Raw genomic sequence first — 17,909 nt, 5'->3', positions numbered from 1 at the left:
GCCTATCGGAGCCATTTTAAAGGAAATTAGAGTCTGGAAAGGAAGAGACAGTTTATCAGATGGCCTAATAGAAGCAACATTAGGTTTACTTCTATTTGCAAAAAGCGAGCATCCCAGGGGAGTCAATACACATTTCTCAAAATCATTTAAATTAGTTCCATCAAAGTTCCCTGAGATGCTATCATTCCAACGGCCAAAGAATAGTGCTCTAAGTGAGGCATAGCAAGCAGTCGTTAAAGGTAAAGGGTGAATATACCATCCTAGCCCCTTGTTCCCATGTTGGGGTAAATGGGTGCAGATCCAGCAGTTGCTCTTATTAAAAATGGCATGCGTCGAATTCCTTATTATCATTAAAGTGTTATTGTGATACTTTCGTCTATGCTGGGAGTCCCTAGGTGACAGAGTATGTAGGTGTACAGAGGGAGTCAGAGCAGTAGGTACAATTTCAATTGGTAACAGAGGCTCTAGAGGATACATTTCTTCAAAGTACCAGAGTCCCACGGCAGTGACTACACAAATCCCAATTATTATCATCACAACACAGCAATACGTTTTTGGGGCCCAGGCACATTGTTCATTGTCCGAGTTGGTCACCCCCTTATTTACAAGTCCAATACGAGCAGCAGCGGTGGAGGTGGCAGACATTGTAGTTTTTCAATCGACGACCCCAATGTTTGTTGCTGGCGACACTATGGTCACGCGACTTCTTAGTCCTTCCCCAACCCTAGCCAGCAGAATCCCCTTTTTTTTCCGAAATGTTCCTTTGTAAGAATGAAAACTCTCAATGACTCTTTTCTTTTCCAGATGCACAGGCAAAACCCGTGCCGTAGTTCTATTTTCTTCATCGAAGGTCGTACCTGGTGGTTCCCAGTACTGCTTGATCCGGAAATAAGGTAACGTCACTTCCTGAGGGAAGCAACGTATCAGAGGCGACAGAAGTCGCAGAACTTGAAACAACGTCTTCCGGAAGTGACTTTTCCGAAGAGTGCAGAGACAAAATGGACGGTTCCCCAAGCTCCACGGGCTCAGAGAGATTCTCTGACACACCCACAGCGCTATTTGCTACTCCAGGATCAGAGATTGTAGCATCAGCAAGGGGTTCTGCTTCTTCTGTAACGTGTGGTGTCGGGTGAGGAAGTTTCTTGACATGCGTCGCGTGGATCCAATGCTTCTTTCCAGCCACCCGCACTGCTGTCTGGGTGACCAACAGCACCTGGTAGGGTCCCCGCCAGCGAGGCGCGAGGCAGGAAGACCTTTCGTAGGCCTTCACCAGGACCCAACTTCCAGGCTGAATATTGTGTCCTGGGCCCGTAAACAGTATAGGTAAAGCTGATCGAACCTGATGATGAATGAAATACAGATTTTTAGTCAACTGGTTAGAGTAGTCTTCAAGCAATACATTTTCAACATCTCTCAGCGCTTTAGGCTTTGTAAGACCCCAAATATTAGCATGTCTCCCCATCACCACCTTGAATGGAGAGAGCCCAGTCTTAGTTTTAGGTGTGGTACGCATGGCTAACAACACAATAGGTAAGGCGTCCGGCCATTTCAGTTTGGTGCCGGCGCATGTTTTAGCAAGCTTATTCTTTAGGATACCGTTATGTCTCTCTACCAACCCAGCGCTTTGAGGATGTCTAGCCGAATGAAATCGTTTTTTGATGTGTAATGCTGTGCATATCTGCAAGATTACTGCTGCAAAAAAATGTGGACCGTTGGCCGACCAAATGACTCTTGGCAACCCAAATCGTCGGAAGAACTCCTTTACCATAGTCTTCGCAGTGGTCATGGCAATAGCATCCTTAACGGGGAAAGCCTCAACCCATTTACTAAAGGCACAAATGATCACAAGGACGTATTTTAGATTGTTGCACCGTTCCATCTCAATAAAATCAAAGTGGATGACCTCGAAGGGGACAGAAGGAGGCCCAAAACTACCCCTTGGAGTTGCTGTCCCCTTCCACACATTGTGCTGCAAGCAAATCATGCAATTTTGGACATAATGCTGAGCGATTTTCAAAATTTTATCATTTACCCAGACTTTTTCTAACATTTTTGTGATCTGCTGAGCACACACATGCGTAGGACCGTGTGCCATTGTAACCATCGTCAGCAGATATGAATTAGGGAGCAACCATTTTCCTTCAGATGTGTCCACCCAACACCCATCTTCATCTAGTTTCCCCATCCCTTCTATTGTGGCATCAGCTTGGATATCTCGTACAGACCCAATACCCTCATCCATTACATCCATTACATAGACATCTCTTGTTTCTCTTACAGCATACATGTCTGTGCTAATGTCTGTGGCCGTTTGCCTGGCTATCTGGTCAGCAAAAGCGTTCCCTTTCCCCACATCATCTATGACCTTACGATGCGCTGCGCATTTCATGATTGCTAACTGACTAGGGAGCACGAGAGCCGAGAGCAATTGCACTATCAGGGGGCCATGCTGAATCTTGGTCCCATGTGAGGTTAGGAACCCTCTTTTTCCGACCAGAGCCTCCCAAAGTTGTGAGCCACCCCAAAGGCATACTGGCTATCAGTATATATATTTACTGTACGCCCTTCGGAGAGTTCACAAGCTAGGGTCAACGCTATAATCTCTGCGGCCTGCACGGAGTTATGCGGAATTCTCTTAGTTTCAACAACCGTACTCAATGTAGTGAGGGCATAAGCAGCTGTAGATGTACCATCCGGAAGTTTGAAGCAAGAGCCATCACAAAACAGCTCCCCTTCCACATTATCCAAAGGAGTATCTATAAGGTCTATCCTGCCCTTTGTTTCCTGTTCAGTAGTATACAGGAAGTCATGTGATTCTTCGTCACCGCAAACAGTATTTTGCGGGAAAGGTAGGAGTTCAGCCGGATTAAGAACACAACACCTCTTAATTTGAATGTGAGGGGCAAACAAAGTCAATTCATACCTCGTCAGCCGTGCAGAGGTGAGGTGCTGTGTTTGGGTTTTATTCAATAGAACATCTACAGAGTGAGGTACCATTAGGGTTACATCATGGCCTAGGACCATTCCCTCACTCTGTTTTACAGACGCGGCAGCAGCAGCAGCGACGGCTCGCAAACATCTTGGCAAAGCGCATGCGACAGGATCAAGGGCGGAAGAGTAGTAGCCACACGGTCTATTCTTCCCTCCGTGTTCCTGTGTTAATACAGCCAAAGCACATCCATCACACTCATGTACAAACAACACAAAGGCCTTATTGTAATTTGGAGTACCCAGAACCGGTGCAGAGCATAACACGGTTTTGAGAAGCTCAAACGATCGTTGATGTTCCGACTTCCATGGCAGCAGCGAAGAAATGCCCTTCTTCGTCAAGGCCAACATCGGTTTTATCACTAGTGAGAAGTTCGGGATCCACAGCCTACAGTAGGAAGCCATACCTATTAAGGCTCTGACTTCCTTCTGTGTATTTGGGACAGACATGCCAGAAATGTGTTTTATTCTTTCAGGTGTCAATCTTCTCCCCTCCTTTGACAAGAGATAGCCTAAAAAGGCGACCTCCTGACAACAATATTGAAATTTCTTAAGCAAAGCTTTATGACCATGTTCAGCCAAATGAATAAGCAACAATACAGTGCCTTCTTTACAAGCACTTTCAGAATCTGCAGCTAAAAGCAAGTCATCGACATACTGAAGCAGTGTACAAGTAGATGGCAATTCAAGGGTGTCAAGCTGCTCTTTCAAAGCCCTACTATAAATGCTCAGACTTTCAGTATAACCTTGAGGTGCACGAGTAAATGTGAACGAGCGTCCCCCCAAAGTGAACGCAAACAAATATCTACTATCCTTGTGTATAGGAATACTGAAGAAAGCATTCTTCAGATCCACAACACTAAAGTGAGTAGCTGTAGCAGGGATCATGGTTAATATCGTTGTCACATCAGGCACAATTGGAAATTGTGGAGCGACAATTTTATTAATAGCGCGTAGATCAATTATGAAACGGAATGGGATTGTTGCCTTTCTTGTACACGGGTAAAATCGGACTGTTACATAAACTACCTGCAATCTCCTCAATCACCCCTCGATGCACAAAATCGGAAACAATGCACTTCAAAGCACACTCGCCCTCAACTGAGATTTTATATTGCGGAATGCGTGGTAGTTTAACTCCATGTTTCAAAACTATTTTAACGGGTTCAATCTGTAAAACCCCGACATCATTATCGTCAACTGCCCACAAACATTCTGGGACAACGTTAAATTCAGGAGGCAATGGTCGAGTCGGAAACTGAGAACTGGGAAGTTGCTGTGGTGAAATCGTCAGTCGCACTCCGTCAAAGGAACAATGAATCACTGCATTTAATTTCTTTAACAGATTTAACCCTAGTAAATTCTCTCCACAGTTTGAAGTCAAGAGGAATGGACAGTGGTCCGTAAAGGGACCCAAAGAAACAGGCACCGGCGAAGAAACCGGACAAACAACTGGCGTGCCAGAAAACCCTACAGAAACATTAGTATGCCCTGACAGTGGAATGTTTGGAACCCGAGAATGATCAATGGAGCACTTCTGTGCTCCAGTGTCTATCAAAAACTGATGTTTCCTATTCCCCACTAGTAGTTCAACGTAGGGACCTTTTTGACTAACGGGAATAGATGAAGTTTCCAAACCCTGCTTCGGGCAATCCTAACGAAACAAAATGTCGTCGAAAGGAAGCTCTTCAGAAACGTAGGCGGCAGAAGGGTGATCAAATATGTTTTTTGTGTCCACACTCGAAGTCTGATTATCCCGTGAAAAAGGTTGCTGAGGATCTTGTGAGAGCTGACCTCTATCAGGGCCCCCCACTCCGAGGCGACCTCTAGCTCGTCTACCCATACTCCCAAATGTGTTGTTTGACCTCTGTCGAAGGACGGGGCACTGTGCACGCCAATGACCTTCCTGGTGACAATAGGCACATTGGTTAATATTCACAGGACCCAAGGGGACGTACCCTTGCGGAACATACTGACCTCTGGTCTGTGAATAACCTCCTCTGGGATTTCTAACAATTTGCTGTAACAATACTTGAGTCTTCAAATCTCCTTTCCTCTTCTCGACTCTATCTTTTTCATTATTGACACAGTTCTCGTAATACTGAGCCATGTGCAAAACTTCAGATTGGGATTTCGCATGCCAAGCGCTCTCAGAGGACATGATCTGTGACTGGATGTCAGGCAGCAATCCACGCACAAATTTGTCCACAAACAACCTTTTCCCAGACTCTGTGCCCAAGTCCTGTCCACTGAAGTCAGAGAATATCTGTTCGAATCGATTAAAGAATTCGGTGGCACCCTCAAATTTTCCTTGAACACAGGCCTTAAGCTTGTCCCAAATAATTCTTTTCTCAAGAATTATGGTTTTCAATTTTGCAACAATTCTATCAGGCAGAGTGAGTATTACCTGAGGTGGTTTCTCACCAGCTGGTCTTTCCCCATCAAGCCTAGTTATGTTAGCCCACATATCTCTCAACCCATACACATCGTCTATTGTTCGAACATGCTTCCATAAATCTACGGGTAGGAGTACAGGGAATAACAAGTCAATATCACTTAGGGTGAACACAAAGGACTGCAACACGGACTCTATCTCTTTGTAGAATCCTGTCGGATTGTTCCTAATATCAGGAATTGATTGTCTAATAGTGTTCACTTCCTGTCGCGAAAACGGGACGTGAACAAACTGTGATACATAATGTGCAGGAATGTTCACAGCAACTATATTATTTGCAGGATCAGCCGCAATTTCAACCTTTGGGACAAATGTCGGAGGAACCTCTCTCATAGGCAACTGAGATGTAGGTAATTCCGATCGCTTACTAAGCAACAGAGCCAGGTCGAGCGCTAAGGCAGTCGAAGAAGTGTCGGGCGAAAAAGCCCTATTACAAATACCCAATAACACTGTAGGACAACTAACCTTCTTCCTTACACATTCATCCTGCAGGTACTGCACCATTACCTGAATCACCTTCCTCTGCATTTCTACTGTATACTGACTATACGTGTCATACACTTCATCTGGCGGTATCAATGAATCCAAGATCCATCGAATCGCATCTTTTGTACAGATTCATACTTCCTTAGATGCCGATTTACGACACGGAAGGAATCGTTTTTGCACATACATACTGTCGTCTTCATCATCCTCATCCCGCAATTTTTCTAAGTCCCTCCTATACTCAAATAACCTCTCGACATGACCATGTACTTTCTCCTCAGTGTCCCTTGAAAGCGCTAGAGTATTCAGATCCCTCAACCCTTGTGGGAGATCTGCATTCTGCAATATACCCCACATTACACATAAATGAGTCCCCAAACCTTCAATAAAAACATTTTTCTCAGGAAAATTGTCCATATTTGATAATGTGGAAAAAACATTAGCTCGATCATCTCTCTCCATACAATGCTTAGCCCATGTAAACAATTCCCGTTTCTTTTCTGCAGAGACAGTATTTCTAGTGACAATCTTTGACCCCGCACCCTGATCAACTACAGTCGGTACAGAACCACTCGGGAGTGGAGGTGCGGGCAAATTCAATGGAGGTGTGACTATCGCCGCAAGGGGAAGAGGTGGTAGAGTAGGTGGAGGAACAACAACTGGAGGAATAGAAACAATAGGTTGTACAGGGGGAACAGGAATAACAGCAGGAATAACAACAGGAATAGGCAGAGCACCAGGGAGAGGATCATACGGAGGTGGGGCAGAGGCACCAGGCCTTCGTTCGTTTAACAATTTGTCAATAAATTCTTCGGAAACATGAAAATCTTTAGAGGGATAGATTTTCTGGATACCGAGTGAGAAAGCCCTATCCATATTCTTGACTGACTCTGAATGTTTTTCCTTATCATACAACAACGCCTTTTCAGCATTCGTTTTATGACGGCGTGCATGTTTATCCCAACGCTTCTTTTTTCCAATTCTGCAAAACATCAAATGCTGCAGGTCTGGCCTTCTTCTTTAACAAGACCGATTCTAGGTATTCAATACGGGGGATCTCGAAACTACCATTGATTGGCCACTGAAATTCAGAGGCATGTCTGGTTTGTCTGTGCCAAATATCATAAAATACTATACTTCTAATTCCATGCTTACAGTACATAGTACACACCGGCGACCCCTCCTGTGGTGCCGGGCGGCTAAATTCCAAAGATTGTCGATCGCTGCGGAACAGTGCCCTAAAGCAGCCAGACAATTTCCCAGGCATTTCACAAAAAATTGCTGTTACGTGGTCAATAATTGTGTCTGCAGATACAATATGCCAAATTCAAATTGTCAGGGTTAAATTAAGAGTCGGGTCACGACTACACCTGACCAAACCTAAGGAGGACTGTACGGTTTACCAAGCAACTTACCTAACGAATTTTACCTTGGGCCTCATTACGACCCTGGCGCTAAGTGAAAAACGATGGCGGTAAATGGTTACAGCCATCGTTTTCCGCCAGGTCCGATCATGACCCGTGACCGTTAACTACGATGCCATTAGCGGCATTGTAGTTAACGCTACCGCTAACTGCGCTAAGGGAGCGCGCACGCGACCGGCCACACCGTACTTAGCGCCATGGCGGAAAGGTACGCAAATGCCGACCCAAGCAGACATGCACCTAACGCCATCACCCAGCCCGTTATGTACCTTACCGCCATGGTGCTAATTACGCCATCGCGAACCAACCGTAAAGGGCCATGTAAAGTGAATGCAGCTGCCACAGGTGCACAGAAACAGCACAGGTGAAGGCAATACAGACTCAGTAAGTACAAAAAGAGCACACCCCACCCCTTCCCACACCCAGTCACACTCCACAATGATACCAATATGACTAGCAATGTTGGGGCTGGAGGACCTGATAGCAATGCATGTGCTACAACAGCAACAACAACAACAGGCAGCACAGAGGAGACGCAGGAGGAGAAGGAGGGCAAGGCAGGCCCAGCAAGCCCCACCAGCACAGCCAGTGCCACCACGCAGGCAGCCCCCAATCCCATGCATCAGAGCCAATTCCTTCAACCTCACTGCTGAGCAGATCCACACCCTGTACCGTTTGGACCGGGACACCATCACCGCCATCGTAGACATGATACACAACGACATCGTCAGCATGATAGAAACTCCAACCGCCATCCCCCCCCTACTGAAGGTAGTGTCTGTACTCCACTTCCTGGCCACAGGCACCTACCAGCACACAGTGGGGCACTTGCATGGCATTTCACAACCATTATTCTCACAAACACTCATCCAAGTGCTCGATGCCCTCCTCAAGCACACAGACGACCACATCTCATTACCACGGACTGCCCAGGACATTGCAAACACCAAAGTGGGTTTCCATGCACTAGCCGGCATACCCGGTTGCATTGGTGCCATCGACTGCACCCATGTGGAATTGGTGGTTCCACGTGCCATGGAGGTACCGTACCGCAACCGGAAACAGTTCCACTCAATCAACGTGCAAATGGTCTGTGACTCCAACAAGATCATCACACATTGTTGTGCTCGATTCCCCGGATCAACCCATGATTCTATGGTCCTGAGGAACTCCACAATACCACGCTACATGGAGCGACATGCAGGCCCAAGATCCTGGCTACTCGGTGAGTCCAATGTCATGGAAGTGGGCAGGTGAATGACGTACCGATGCATACTCCACCTGGCTGAAAGGGGGGGGGGATGATGCAAACTCCACCTGGCTGATGGGGGGGAGGAATGATGCATACTCCACCTGGCTGAAAGGGGGGGGGGAATGATGCATACTCCACCTGGCTGAAAGGAGAGGGGGAATGATGCATACTCCACCTGGCTGAAAGAGGGGGGGGATGATGCATACTCCACCTGGCTGATAGGGGGGGGAATGATGCATACTCCACCTGGCTGATAGGGGGGGGGAATGATGCATACTCCACCTGGCTGTAAGTAACACAGAGAACGGAGACAGAGGATGGGCACTCACAATGCACTCAACCCCTCTGCATACATTGGGTGATGGCATGCAAAACAGGCCATGGGAGCCATGAGCATATACTGGTTGCATTGTGTGAATCAATTAGTGCATGTAGAAGTGAGCCAAAGTAACAGTTGGATGCAAGCCATGGTGGCACATCATGTTCTTGATCAGACGACATGACTGACACATACATTCTCGCCTACATACAGGTGATGCAGGCTATCCCCTGAAGAGGTGGCTCCTTACACCAGTCCGGAACCCGCAGAACCAGCACGAGGAGGACTTCAACCGTGCACATACACGTACTCGTGTGGTCATAGAGCAGACATTCGGCCTATTGAAGGCACGGTTCCGAAGCCTCAGCAGGTCTGGTGGGGCACTCCTGTACCACCATGAGAAGGTGGCAAAGATCGTCATGGCATGTGTCATGCTAGACAATATGTGCGTCAGACGGAATGTGCCTCTGCCCCCTGACGCAGAACTGCAACCACCTGACGATGAGGAGGGTGCAGATGGGGCGGCACCCCATGGAGGAGGCGACGCACAGGAGGGGCGTGCAATGCGCCACAGTATCATCGACCACTGCTTCTAGCACACACGGCTGGTGTGAATCAAATGGAGACTGCACTTGGGGCACTGTGTGTCTCTGGGACATGCACACTGTGGACTGTACACCAATAAAGCACACATACGCAATGAAAATGTCCACACATTTCATTTTGGGAAAGAAAAAAGTGTATTTAAACTATGAAACGTCGTGACACACCCCCTCCCCCCTGCACACCCCAACACACCCCCTCCCCCTGCACACCCCAACACACCCCCTCCCCCCTCCCCCCTGCACACCCCAACACACCCCCTCCCCCCTCCCCCCTGCACACCCCAACACACCCCCTCCCCCCTGCACACCCCAACACACCCCATGTAGGTGTCAACAGATGCCTGTGACAGTGGCCACAGGCTGTTACAAGCCCCCTCTCCCGGCCCCCGGGGCACCCCTGGCTGTGGAGCGCAGGTTACGTCCGGAACGTCGGACGGGGCTGCTCTGTGCAGAACTGGCAGTGGAGGATGTCCCTGCCTGCCCCCGTGCATGCACGTCCTGTAGGGTGTGGGTGAGCTCAGTGAGCGCACAACGCAAACCGGCAAGTTCAGCACAGATGTCCCTGGACATGGCCTGCATGGCATCCCTCAGGGTGGCAGTGCTCTGCGCTACTTCGGCCCTTAGGGTCTCCGTGGCCTGTTCAATGGTTGCCCTAGCCCCCACACATTCCGCGGCATGCTCAGCCAGCATCGTGGACAGTTGTTGCTGCCGTTCTGTGATGTCCTCGAGGGACTGCTGCCCCTGCTGGCCCATGGCCAGTGCTGGTGGTGTGATGGAGGGGCTGCTCCCCTCCTGTGGACTGAGGACTGGGCATGAGGTAGAAGGCCACTCCTCTACCTCTGTGTGCCCCTGTGTGTGATCCTCATGGGGGCTGGCGTCTGACAAACAGGGGGAATGTAGAAGGTCAGTGCTCCTCAATGTCTGAGTCTGAACATGCAGCTATTGCAGCTGTCTCACCCATGTTGCTGCTGGCCGCTGACCCGGTGCCTTCTGTGGCAGGCAATGTTGGTAGAGGTGGAGCAGCTGCTGCTGGCCTGCTGACTACAGGGGTGCTTGCCGGTGGGACGTCCGGTATGCTTGCAGTGGGTCCTGCTTGTTGTGGGGTCTGCCTTACTGCAGCTGAGGTTGAGGGTGCGGGGACGGTATTATTGGCCTTCTTGGCTCTCTTCGTCGCAGGGGTGTCCTGGTCCTCGGGGTGTGAATCTGTGCCTGTGGTGGAGCAAAGGAGGGAGGGCGTTATTGATGGGTCTGCAGACTTTGGAATGACAATGATAGACATTATTCTGGTCAGTAGATGAGGCAGATTTCAGGCAGGGCCATTCAGGTTGTCTCCTTTTAGTGTGGAATGTGGATGCAGGTATGCAGGTGCCAGCAGTGTATACATGGTGGTGCTCGCATGTGGCTATGGGCAGTGTGGAAATGTGTTGTATTTACACTCTAGGGCAACCTTGTGCTACACATGAATGGACTGCAGTGACTATGGCATGTCTTGTTTGAGGCACCTACCTTCATCGCCTGATGTCGGAGCTCCCCTTTCCATCCCTCCGACGCCTTCAATGGCTTCCATGCCAATCGTGGTTGCACAAATCTCCTCCCACGGTTGGAGTTTTAGTGGGGATTCCGACCCTCCACCGGTACCCAGGGCAAGGTTGCGGTTCGCAGAGATGACGGCTCTGACCCATATGCGAAGGTCGTCCCAGCGCTTCCTGCACTGCTGTGGGGTGCGGGGTACGGTCCCCACCGCGCTGACGCGCTCGGCCACCAGGGCCCAGATGGCCTTCTTTTTCCCTATCGCTGTCCTGGTCATTTCCGGGGAGAAAACGACAGCTGCGTTGTCTTGCAGGGTCTCCGCAAGTATGCAGAGTTCCTCCCGGCTGAATCTTTCCTGGCGCTGGTGGTCACATGCCTTCTTAACAGCTTTAGGCATTTTTGGGTAGTTGGATGGGTGGGTGATTGGTTGGGACAGGTGTCAGGGTTGGATCTGGTGTTGTTCGGTAGGATGGCAATGGATTGTGTTTTTAAAGATGGCCGACGTGCTGTTTCCCGTTCCGGCGCGATGACGCTATTTCCGGTTCTGCTTTTTACGGTGGCCGCTAATTACGGTGGCCGCTACTTACGGTGGCGGAAGTGCACCTTGCTCGCTTTACGATGCCGGTAGGGGCCTTTTCCGCCATGGCGTTAATTGCATTACCACCATGGCGTAATGCTCGTGCGTGATGGGTCGTAATGTGGCGCTCTTTACTCCATCGGCCCATGGCGTAAACGCTCAATACGCCATGGCGGTAATGACGGAAGATTACCGCCTGGGTCGAAATGAGGCCCCTTGTGTTTGGTGGGTTCGACAAATCTGCCCGCCTCAAAAATGGACCCTCGTCAAGATGCCGTTTCAGACCACACGACTATCGTCCAAGGATCGGATCGTGCAGCGCTGCCGAGGTATCGCGTCTCGTTCGGTCGGGCCTGCAGTATCACACTGTCCGATCCCGGTTTGATAGCCTGCGTCAACCTTCAATGATCCGGCATCAATCTTGAGGGTCCCTATTCGGGCGCCAACTGTGAAAACAGAAAAATAATATGAGGCCGGGAAGCCCAAAAGGAAACACACCAACACAGGTTACAAAGAAACATACAAGTACTTTATTTCAAGCTACAACAGTTACCAAGTCAACTGACAAACGGATAGCTATTCGCCTCCCAGTATAACATAACAAACTTCAACGAGGGTTCGATGTGTTCAGTGAGAGACCGCACATTGGAATACCCGGGCCATTTATACAATTTGTCCAGCCCTTGGCCAACCCTCTTGCGGGTTAACCATTCTGTGGAATACAATACTGGTCCAGGGTTCCTTGCCAGGTCAACCTTTAATATATGCATTTTTGATTAGTTTTGTTGATATAAGTAGTACATTTACATATAAGTCAACAGTAGGACAAGGTCTCAGTTCACGACCCCGACAAGTAGCCTGCAGGCATATTAATCATTCAGCTGTACAGAGGTCACAACGGCCAGAATCTATTTGAAATATCAGTTGGCCTCCATTTTGATGTTCAGGGTGACTTCTACATAACAAGAGAACCTAAAATGGCGGCTTGATTCAAGATGGTGGCTTACATTGATTTCTCTAAGGTCAAGACCTTGCCTTGGAGTTTGCTCGCGCATGATGTTTAGACAACTTGGCGTAGACCAATATACATATAACTATTACAATAGGAGGCATAATATTATTTCTATTCCGACAATACAAATCAGAAAACAGGGACCCGGCAAAGAGAAACTGACATGGGAGGGATCCTGGGAAAGCACAAAAAGATTTGGAGTTAGTTTTTTCAGACTCTTTGGTTTGGACTTTCCACAGGGGCACTTTTCATTTGAGTTTTTCTAAAGACACTTTATTTTAGATGCCCAGAGACATTGACCTCTCCATATGTGTTCCAAAAGTTCACTGTTCAGATACTTTGGGCTAACAATCCAAAATCAATTGATAGTTCATTATCACAGAGGGAGAAGGAGGGCAGACGTGCCAAAAACCATTTCCCGCAGGGGTGCCATCCCGCCACCTTTATTTTGCTTATACTATGGTTTTGGCCAACATTAAAATAAACCCTTAATAAATCAGTTACTTACCCAGGCTCTGCTGTCATATTGCATGATTGATCCATGTTCACTAAGCAAGAATATACTTCAAAAGCTTCATACATGCCTTGCCTTGTCATACACCACAGAGTTTGACTCCTACAAACAGCCATCTGGTCATCATGCCGAATGGGACGCGCTTCAGACATTGGTAACTGTACCATACTACGGAGGTCCAATGTTAGGCCCGCATGTATGATCTCAGACAGGGGGAACTTTACACCGGTTTTCATGGAATTTTGGTTTCTCAAACACTGGGCTCCGGGTGTTCCTTGGGAATGTGATGTGTTGAATAAGTGAACCCCATCATGGCTAGGCAGTAAGTGCGGAGACTGCGCCCCCTAAAAATGTGTTATGCTGTTGCTATCAGACATAGTAGTGAGTGGCTTGTGGAAGGAGACAGGGTGCAAACACAATCATAACCAGAAGAAATAGGCATGTTGGCATTCTTGGACTCCCGCTTTGAAATGCGCTGCCCATAGGCATCTGCACAGTTGGCACTTGGATGGCATTCTGAAAAACAGTGCGATCTCCTTTGCCGCGTGTGAGAAGTTTACAAATGAGACAAGAGTCAGCAGTGCTGCTCAGGTGATGAGCGGGTATAGTTAGATGTCTGGCACCAAAGTCCTTCCTGACCGGGGTTCTTCCTTCTTCGGCAAACACTGCATCTGGACCTGTCCTCTTGGGAGATGCCGAGCTAGTTTACTTCTTCTCCTGGTGCCTCTCCTTCACATGAAATGGGAGAAGACATCAGCCAGCTCGTCCCAAGATTGTATCTCTCGTTGGCCAGCCCTCCTGTCCCTCATTGGCTGTCAAACCCTACCCTTCCCTTGTGCCTACCTTCCGTATTTCTATATTTTGCCTTGGCTCCTCCCTAGCATTGATCCGGCGAATGCCAAGCCTTTATGGCAGATTTCTTGATGTGCCACAGACTTTGGGGTTCCTTACAGAGGTACGCGACATCTGTATGTAGAGTCCACTGTCTCCGTAGGGTGCCTCCATTGTCTGTGTTAGTGCACAGCTCCATGTTAGTTGGCGGTGCCTCCATAGTCTGTGTTAGTGTACAGCTCCATCTTAGTTGGCGGTGCCTCCATAGTCTGTGTTAGTGTATAGCTACATGTTAGTTGGCGGTGCCTCCATTGTCTGTGTTATTGTACAGCTCCATGTGAGTTGGTGGTGCCTCTGGGGCCGGTTACTGGGTCTCCTCTGTCTTTGGTGGGAAACTGCTTGCTAGAAACTGTTCCTCGTCCTTTACAGGGCCCAGAAGAAGGTGTTCAGTGGGCCCAGCATTCAGGATGGTAACCTTGAATGTCCCTGACCATCCTAATCTATGACACAGAATCACTAGCTTTATATTCTGATTGCACATGCTGCACTGCCTAGAGGCCATTTATTTGTGGCATGTTATAGAAAATTGTACATTTAAACAGTATGAACCCCATTCCACCCCCCGAACACCTCCCACCCCCACCGAAAGATTGCCCAAACCAGTATTTTACAAGCACTGGAATCCACAGAACACACAGAACATAAAAAAACGATTAGGCTCAATGCCTATTTATGATGGTTACAATAGGGGGGCCTGGATGAAGGCTTATAGCAATGGGAGGAAATTAAATTGGAGACGTCTAACTAGCTGACCGAAGCGAACAGTGAACCATAACAGGAAACAACGTACCCCTGTGAGGAATGGTCTTGAACAGCAACCCCTAGGGGGCTCTGATCACTCCGTGGCAGGGCTGGCTAGCCCTTGCCTGAAGGTCACCCTAAACCCTGCCTCATGGTTTTAAACATATGGTTTAGGCAAATGCCTAGAGGACCTATGGATGTAAATGATAACACAGAAGGGGAAATATATGGGTAGCCATGCCAGGGGTCTGGGCTTTATCAAAACAGTTGAGAGTAGCTGCTCTAAGTCGACTTTGTGTTCAAGTCACAAAGTCTCCTCCCTTGTCTAACAAAAAGGATCAGGATCACAGCAGCCTGTATTGCTTTCTGTCCTTCTCACTAACATTATTTGTGTGTTATAAGCACCCTCGTATCAATCCTTCTTGGGTCTTGGCAATCTGTGTCCTTAGGTGCATTACGTTACTGACGTTTTACATTGAGGTTCCAACACTATCAAACCGGGGAAGACCCTTGACCGCCAACTCCTTGACCTGGGGAATCCAGAATAACACTCTGCCCGCTACCTGAGCAAGGCCTTCTGCTTCCCACGCCAAGCACTGGGAGCACCTGCCTAGTTGTTTTTCCTGCTGAAGCTATTGTTTGCCCACCGTCCTATGGGTGCTGGAGCTCACTACGTGCTCATCTCTAGCTCCTTATAATCTCCAGCACCTGCTAGACCCCCTTTGCATCAGAATAGCAGCGTTTCAATAGTCCTCTTCTCTCGCTCAGCTATAGACCCTCCAGGCTGATTGAGCTGATCCTTCACAGTAGTTGCTGGTTTCTGTGTTCTGGGTCATAGGCACCAGTAGGCACCTTGAACCTCCCCTGCTTACCCTTCACTGGCTAGATATTAAGAAAAAGGGTGCATTCGAAATCCCCATATGGCCTTCCAAAAATCAGCCTGAAGATTCCAATAACATGTGATTGTCAGCACTGAGCAAAAATGTGCTTTCTTCCACCTCTCACACCCTCGGCACCTCACACTGAAAAGAAATAAAAGCTAAGAGGAAGATCATTCTCAGTGCTGAGCCCAAGATTCAGGAATGGCCTCTAAGTCTCTGTTACCGATGAGGGTCATTATCCGGTTTCTGTGAGAACCCTTAACTTGCAACATTGTCCAGCCGATCCCTTTTAATCCCATCCCCAATCTATCTTCTGGTCACATACCACCCTGATGCAGCATATACCACCCTGAGCATATACCACCCTAATGCAGCACAGGGCTGCATGTGACCATGGACAATCACCCGCAAAACAATTTTTCACAGGAGTATTGTTCAAGAAAGGTTAAGTAAAATACTGAAAAATACGAAATCACTTGAATTGAATATCACTACATAGATTAATCTTCAGAAAGCCTATGTTTATCCATGTGAGAAAAACTGCTTATGCACTGATGCACTTGCTGCCTAATGCTTGTTCTTTTCCACTTCTGGCAGGAGGACATCACGTTGCTGAGAGGTAGAAAGACAACAACGAAAAGAGAAGAAGAAGTGGATATTGACTTGGACGATCCTGAGATCAACCACTTCGCGTTCCCTTTCCATGAGCTGATGGTCTGGGCTGTTCTGATGAAGCGCCAGAAGATGGCTCTGTTCTTCTGGCAACATGGTGAGGAGGCCATGGCAAAAGCTCTTGTCGCCTGCAAGCTATGCAAAGCCATGGCCCACGAGGCTTCGGAGAACGACATGGTGGACGATATATCCCAGGAGCTGAACTTTAACTCCAGGTGAGGCCAGCCCTAAATCAAATATGGCTATGGTTACTTCTTCCATATACAAAAGCACAGAGAATAATCGTAAGATACCATATAAATGACTCAAGGCCCATTAATGGGCAGTGGTCCATGATTAGCAGAGCCAGAAACAAAATCCTCGAATACCCACGCAGATTCCTAGGTGCCAGGGATGATGTGCTCAACGACCCACCCATTTAGAAATGACAACTTAGAATGTCTGCAGCTCCGCCAACACTACATTGAGAGTGATGCTCATTGGTGATGTTGTTGCCCCATGAAGGAATGGCAACCCACATCTTCACAAAGCAGCTGTAATGAAATACAGAAGAATCTGCGACGCCAGATCACATATTGCCATAGAATTGCTAGTAACAGTGTGTATCTTCTTCAGTTTTAGCATTCATTATTGAGGAATGCAAGCTACTAATAGTGCACCAGAGCCACTGTTGTGCAAATGTGAAACTTGACAGTGCCTGCTCAATATATGAGTTCCTGTAAGAATGGAGGAATGGGAGAACTTGCGGGTCTGGGGGGAATTTAAATTAGGCAGACTGTTTGTGAACTTGATGTTCTGATACCCCTTTCCATTCCTTTGCCTCATGCTGAGATAAATGAGGACTCCCCCTCCATGTCGAAGTTCCCATGGTCTCACAGAAATAATCAAAAACACACTTGTTGGATTGTGTAGGGTCTCACAACTGAAGACTTCCCTATTCGCTATTGTCACACAATCAAATCTCAGGTAGCTCATTCATCATAATTTACATTTTTATCGTTACCAAATGTGTAACTCCTTCCTATGTTGCCCTCCTACCAATCTAAACTAAACCCTTGTGTGTTATTCTACCCCTAGGTTGTGCTGATTGTCCGCCTATCTAGGGTGAGGGGCTAGATCAAGAGGCTTGCCCTGTCGCTTATCTTCACAACGACTGAAATTAACTTAAAAGACAAGTTAGAAAAAGATTAGAAACGTGTGTCGTCTGCTTTACAAACGAAATAGCTTCAACTTTATTAATTTTCTTTGCAAAACAGATAATTAAGAAATCTGCTAAAATTGTTACCAATCTTTGTGTATTTCACAAGATTACCATAACAAAGGACCGTGATACCTCGGTATTTTACCCCACATAGTACGCCAGAGTCCTACTTCTTTCAGACTCTTTTTATAGTGTTTGTGGAGTACATTTCCATCCTTTCTGTTAATAGGGAAAGGATAAATTGGCGACCTTTCACCATAATAATGGTCGATATCTTTTAGCAAAGGTCGGTTCAGGCCTACCAGTTTCCGTGGTCTGTATTTAATTTTACCACTTTCTTCAGGGCCAGGTTTCACAGCAC

General features: G+C 47.8%; 1 protein-coding gene across 7 annotated transcripts in view; it reads left to right on the top strand.

Annotated features, from left to right (window-relative positions):
- TRPM3 (transient receptor potential cation channel subfamily M member 3) overlaps nt 1-17,909 on the top strand; it is a 1,922,641-nt gene that overhangs the window by 1,541,998 nt on the left and 362,734 nt on the right. For all 7 annotated transcript variants that reach the window (XM_069625801.1, XM_069625800.1, XM_069625799.1 and 4 more), the window contains one exon: nt 16,273-16,562. In XM_069625801.1, the coding sequence (XP_069481902.1) occupies nt 16,273-16,562 (290 nt within the window). The remainder of the gene's footprint in view (nt 1-16,272; nt 16,563-17,909) is intronic.

The sequence above is a fragment of the Ambystoma mexicanum genome, chromosome 6p (assembly GCF_040938575.1).
Source record: "Ambystoma mexicanum isolate Mex_15411 chromosome 6p, UKY_AmexF1_1, whole genome shotgun sequence".
NCBI lineage: Eukaryota > Metazoa > Chordata > Amphibia > Caudata > Ambystomatidae > Ambystoma > Ambystoma mexicanum.
Note: the sequence above shows the minus strand (reverse complement) of the source record. Positions and strands in the feature narration are given on the sequence as shown.